This window comes from Chrysochloris asiatica, unplaced genomic scaffold, assembly GCF_000296735.1.
Source record: "Chrysochloris asiatica unplaced genomic scaffold, ChrAsi1.0 scaffold00213, whole genome shotgun sequence".
Classification (NCBI taxonomy): Eukaryota; Metazoa; Chordata; class Mammalia; order Afrosoricida; family Chrysochloridae; genus Chrysochloris; species Chrysochloris asiatica.
The window spans coordinates 55,101-61,479 of record NW_006408731.1 but is presented as its reverse complement, the minus strand read 5'-3'; the positions used below and the strand labels follow the sequence as shown (position 1 = coordinate 61,479).

The window sequence follows — 6,379 nt, the reverse complement described above, 5'->3', positions numbered from 1 at the left end:
TATTTCAAACTGATTATCATTATCATTTTATAGCATTTGGAGTGTTGATTTCAATTGCAATGTTTCTTGACTACAGAAGGGTACAGAAAATGAAATCTCTTTATCATTTAGATCTGGTTTCCATTAAGAGAGCTGAAACAAACAAACAAAAAAATCATGAATTCTCAAGGGAATCTGCATGTTTTAAAAGATCTGTTTGATTCAATGTAGGAAAGACCAGAAGTTGGTGATCAGTTGTGAATGCTACCCACACATGAAAAATAACTGAGGTGAGTTTTCCAATTATTAATTAGGAAAGAGAGAAATATTTTATGGAAACTCTGACAGACCTATGCTCTTCCAATTTGCCTTTGAAAAAGCAAAAACTAAGCAAACTTCCCTGTAAAAGAGCAGATTAACTAAGTTCAAAGATCACATTTATATAAATGTTGTATGATAATGAGTCATTTTAGGAAAATCAGTTAATTGAGATATTTTAATATTTTATATATCTATGTATGAATTCAGTAAAACAACTGTGAAAAACTGCATCAAATGATGCCTAATAACTGTGTAAGTATAAATGGATATGCTTTCAGAGTAATTATGATTTTCCCCCCAATGTTCCTGTGTGCCTTTTATTAATACTTAGAGAGTTTATATGCAACATAACAGAATGGATTGAAGTCCAACTTTTGGGTACTCAGATCTCAACCATGTTACTTTAAGTACTCTGAATCCTATTATTCCATAAAAAATGCAACCTATCTCCTAAAAGTTAAGTATGTGTGTGTGGACCTGATAGCTAATACGATACCTGTCTTATAAAATTAGCATTTAAAATGTTAGTATCTTTTTCATTTTTTTCTTGTTGGAAGATAATTATTACTTATGCAATTTGGGCAGATTGACGTATTAATGAACAAAAATTAAAATTAAGTATGGAAAACAAGATTGTTGACCATTTTACCAATTCAAGAAAAAAGGGGACAAAATTAAAGGAGTTGGAGAGGAAAGAAAACATGTTTGAAGCAACGTAATTGCTCTAACACAATTGCTACAAATTGTTTTCTAGTTCTTTCTATTTCTATCATTTAGTGTGAGCTTTTGATGGAATTTGATAAAGTTGTGGGAATTTTAAACAGATTAATTTTATGCTTCATTTTCATAAAATAAAACAAACGACTTAAATTTGGAAGCCAGAATAAAATTTTTGAACATTTTACTTAATTCAATATCCATTGTTATTGTAAGTCTCATATCACAGCCTTGTTGTCCAGTGGTTATTCTACAGTGCCATATTTATGTTCTACTATATAGCCAAGGTGTGGTGCTGTGGGTTAATGCACCAGACTGAAAAGCCGTTTGAACTGCAAGGTTGGTGGTTCAAGCTCACCAGCTGCTCCTTGGAAACCCTATACAGGGTCACTATGGGTCGGCATCAACTCAATGGCACTCAACCACATGGCCATGAATATATTTGCCATTACCCTGAAATAGATCTCAATAGGAGGTCCTGGATTGAGCAGGAGAAAAAAAGTGGGATGAAATTAATAGACTAGGTTTATGGGTCTGAAAGAAGACTGATAGAATCCCAGAGATTATGGTTCTTAGATACCTTCCAGGTTAGAAATTAAATCCTCCTCATGGCTCATCTTTCAACTAAATAATAAAATAAGCTTATCAATTGAATAGGGAGGTAAACACTCTCCATAGATCAATCAATCATTCAAGATCAAAAGGACAGCATTTGTACAGTAATAAAGCTTAGAGAGCATGAAGGCATAGGAAAGAAGGACAAATGAAAACAGCAAACACAGGGAGAAAGCATTTAGTGTGCTGTTACATTGTAAGAATTGCTATCCATGTCATGAAACAACATGTATAAATTGTTGAGTAGAAAACCAATCTGCTCTGTAGACTCTCACAAAATGACAGTAAGATCTATTTATTTTAATAACAAGGAATTGGGAGGGAGTACTGGTCTCAAGATTTATGATTCTCCATTTATCAATTCTAAGAAGATGAATTACTATGAAATGCACAGACAAAAAATTTGTTGTGATAGCACATGGTTCAATATAAAGTCTCTAAAGGCTTTGATGCAGCAATTTTTACAATTGTAATGTAGAACTCACACAAGAAAACCATAAAGAAATATGAGGAACTCATTGTGAAGTCACTTCTCAATCCTCATAAAAATAAAGGTGCTCTAGTGGTCGTGGTTACGAATTGGGCTGCGAACCTTAAGGTCAGCGGTTCGAAACTACCAGCCGCTCCGCGGGAGAAAGATGAGGCTTTCTACTCCCGTAAAGATTTACACCCTCGGAAACCCTGTACAGGGTCGCTATGGGTCGGACCCGACTCGATGGCACTTAACAACAACAACAACAAGTGGTCCAGAGCTTACCCATGTTGCTACAAACTGAAAGGTTCAAATCTACCAGCTGCTTCCCTAGAGAAAGATGTGGGAGTCTGCTTTCTTGAAGATCACAGCCTTGGAAACTCAATGGGGCAGTTTTATTCTGTCTGAAGGTTGGTTTGAACTGTAAGGTCTGTGGTTCAAGCTCAACAGCTGCTCTTTGAAAACCCTATACAGGGTTGCTATGAATCAGAATCCACTTGATGGCTCTTAACGACAACACTATAGTGTTACTTTGAGTCTAAAACGACTAGAAGGCAGTGAGTTTGGTTTTCAGTACCTTACTGAAGGTATCTTGATTATTTTCCTTCCACACAGACCAAGCACTGGATGATGAACCAAAATTTGATGTCTCCATTATTGAAAATAATTATCAGCTCATTATGCTTGAGATTCTCTTTTGATGATGCAAGTAAAGGGAAGAGAAGGTGAATGAAAAGATTTTTACAGAAAGGTAATTTAGATACAAAACATGATCTGGAAAATTAGACACTGAATCTGAGAGTGGCATGTAAATATTTCCTTTGCAAAAGTGTTTTTGTTCTTTATTTGAATGAGTGTTTAATTAAACAATATTAATTGAAAGGAAAATAATACTACACACTTTAGCCTTTGGCCTCACAGATATTGATGCTTTTCCTATGGCAAAAATCAATGGGAGCAAAAAACTTATAAATTATCCTTACCAATAAGTTAATTCTTTTTTCAATTTCCAGGACTACAATGCCTCTAAAACTTCATTCAATTTGATAAAAGAGTACAGTATATTATTCAGAAGAAATACCACTCATCCAATTTCAGATGTAGATACTCAATAACTGATCACTGCTTTTGTTTTGTTTTGTTCTGTTTTACTTAAAACAAAGAATTTCCACAAATGAGCTTCATTAGTGGAAATACAATTTGGAGGCTTTTTAGCAGACCAAATGTAACTATTCTCCTGTGTAAGGACCAGTTTTCAACCAAACTAGTGGTTTGCTAGTATAGAGTGGGAGCTACATGTTTGGACCCCAAACAACTAGGGAACAGCTAATACATAGCAGGAACGTAATAAATAAATGTTTAAGTAGCAATGATGAATAAAAATTTATTTTAATGTTTTTCTACCACATTTTCCACATTCTTCTTTCTCCAAGCTGCCTTCACAATAAGTTTATTCATAATGATTATGACTAATATAAGCTCAATGAATGGATTCCTTCTCATGGGATTTTCTGACATTCGGGAGCTACAGATTTTACATGGTTTGCTGTTTTTAGTGGTGTACCTATTAACCTTAACAGGTAACCTCATCATTATCATCATCACCACTGTGGACCAGCATCTCCAAGCCCCAATGTATTACTTCTTAAAACAACTTTCCCTTCTGGATGTCTGCATCATTTCTGTCACGGTTCCCCAGTCCATTGACAATTCTCTGATGGATAACGGCTATATGTCTCAAGATCAGTGTATACTGCAAGTTTTCATCTTCACCTCTTTGGCTTGGTCTGAAGTGGCCCTTCTCACAGTGATGTCTTATGACCGCTATGCAGCCATCTGCTTCCCACTGCACTACGAGGTCATCATGAATCCTAGGAAGTGTCAGGGGGCTGTGATAGCCGTATGGCTAAGTGGAAGCATTTCTGGAATCTTGTTCACAACAGCCACATTCTCCATCACATTCTGTAAGGCCAAAATAATTCACCAGTTCTTCTGTGACATTCCCCAGTTGCTAAAGCTCTCCTGCTCCAATGATTACCTTGGAGTGATTGGAGTGTCAGGTTTCGTATCTGTGATGGCATTCATGTGCTTCATCTCCATTGTCTTCTCCTATATCCACATCTTCTCCACAGTACTAAGAATGCCCTCTGTTGAAGGCAGATCTAAGGCCTTCTCTACCTGCCTGCCTCACCTCTTTGTTGTCTCATTTTATCTCTTCATGTCTATCTTTGCATTTCTAAAACCAACCTCAGACTCCCCAACTGCTTTTGATCTTATGATTTCTATGTTTTATACAGTCATTCCCCCGACACTCAACCCTATTATCTATGGTCTGAGGAATGAGGCTATGAAGGAAGCTTGCAGAAAGTTATTGTTGGGTGGACAATTCACCAAGAAAACATCATACTTGTCCTTTTGTTGACATCTTGGTAATATTTTATACAAGAAAGATGTTAAATAATATTGAATTCCTTCTGTTTGTGGTATTAATAAAAAGCAATATATATATACTTTTTTTTTTTTACTTGTAGAGTACTCATACAATAAAAACACTGTCATTAGGGAAACACTTCATGTAATTTATTTACTTTATTTCGTTGTTAAAATCATTTGTACATTCTTTTAAATAAAGAAAGAATAAACAAGTATAACATTTTTATATGAGCCCCCTATCCTCCTTTCATGGTGTTATGCCACTGTACTGCTAACCACAGGTCAGAGTTCAAAGCAATCAACTGTTCTATGGTGAAAAATGAAGTTTTCTGCTCCTGTTAGAATTACAGCCTCATCTGCCATATACTGGGCCATAGCAATGACAACTTTCCTTCTTCTGGTAGTGTAGTGGTTACGAATCCGGCTGTGAACCAGAAGGTCAACAATTCGAAACTACCAGCTGCTCCGCGGTAAAGATGAGGCTCTCTGCTCCCGTAAAGATTTACAGCCTAGGAAACCCTGTACAGGGTCGCTATGGGTCGGAACCGACTCAACGGCACTTAACAACAACAAAAACAGGTATGTATATCAGCACAGATACAAACAAGAACTAAAGAACAATTATAAGGACACTTTACATTTTTTCTCTAAATAGTACTACAACAAAGAACGAATAAAATAATGACAATTTCCCAATCATCAACTAAACAAATCAACCATTTATATTTCATTTTGTTTAATTTCATTTTGTTTAATGTCCGCCTTAATTTTTGTGTTTATACATACTCATTTTGCATATTGGTGCAAGAAATCTTGGTACTATAATGGCTGAGAGCTTGCTTGATTACTAGCCAAAAGTTTGGCAGTGTGAACACATTCAGTAGTTCAACATGAGAAAAGACCTTGCAATCTGCTTCCAGAGAGTTTCCAGCATAAAAAATCCTATCAAGCAGTTCCATTCTGTCACATGGGTCACTATAAGTTGAGAAGTGTTTCAAATGCACCAAATGTACAGTTATATAATTTTACTTTCATAATACTCATGCATGCATAGCATTCAATGGAATTAATATCATAAGATAGTAAAACCTACCTGAACCTTGTGTGGGTGGAAACCTGTCCAACATTTTCCCATAAAAAAAGCAACAGAAAAGTGGTAATGACTGCACTCAGTCAAAGGTAGAAAACTTGCAAACCCTAGACAAACAGAACCGTCCGCTTGACTTCCTCTCTGAAGTTTCACTGTATATTTAACTATTCACCTATTTTATGATACAGGTTGTTTTCACTTTTTAAATCTTATATATAATTTTGAATATGGTAGTTCTGTTATTCCAAAGAATAGGGTTGCTAAATCAAAGTGCATAAAAAGTTCAAACCTCTTGAACGTTCATTAGATTTCCAATCAGATCAAACCATTTTACGTGGCCATTAGGAATAAATGGCATTCTCACACCTTTTACAGGTCCTATGGGATTTTATTTTTAACACAACATGTGTTCACATAGAACATATTGCTGTTGTTGTTTTTAAGTGCCTTTGTGTCAGGTCTGACTCATAGTGACCCTGTATAGCATTTATGAGGAGTGGCTGGTGAGTTTGAATCACCGACCTTAATTTTAAAGGGACCTCGTGGTAGAGTACTTATGCTATGGTTCCAAACATATTAGGTGCCTGAAATCATTCTAGGTGCCTGAAAAAACAAAGTACATAATATATGAACACCATTGTATATTGTACAATTTTCAAATTCTCCCATTTTTAAAGCAGTACAACTATACTTTTTGTTATTTTTTAAAATTCTTTATATCGCTCCAGACACAAACTGTGATTATAATATTT

General features: G+C 35.5%; 1 protein-coding gene across 1 annotated transcript; it reads left to right on the top strand.

The window, feature by feature from the left end:
- Positions 1 to 3,563: 3,563 nt before the first annotated feature.
- LOC102834753 (olfactory receptor 14J1-like) lies at positions 3,564 to 4,526 on the top strand. Its single transcript, XM_006872834.1, has one exon. It carries the CDS (start codon positions 3,564 to 3,566, stop codon positions 4,524 to 4,526), a length of 963 nt encoding a protein of 320 aa, XP_006872896.1.
- The last annotated feature ends 1,853 nt before the right edge of the window (positions 4,527 to 6,379 follow it).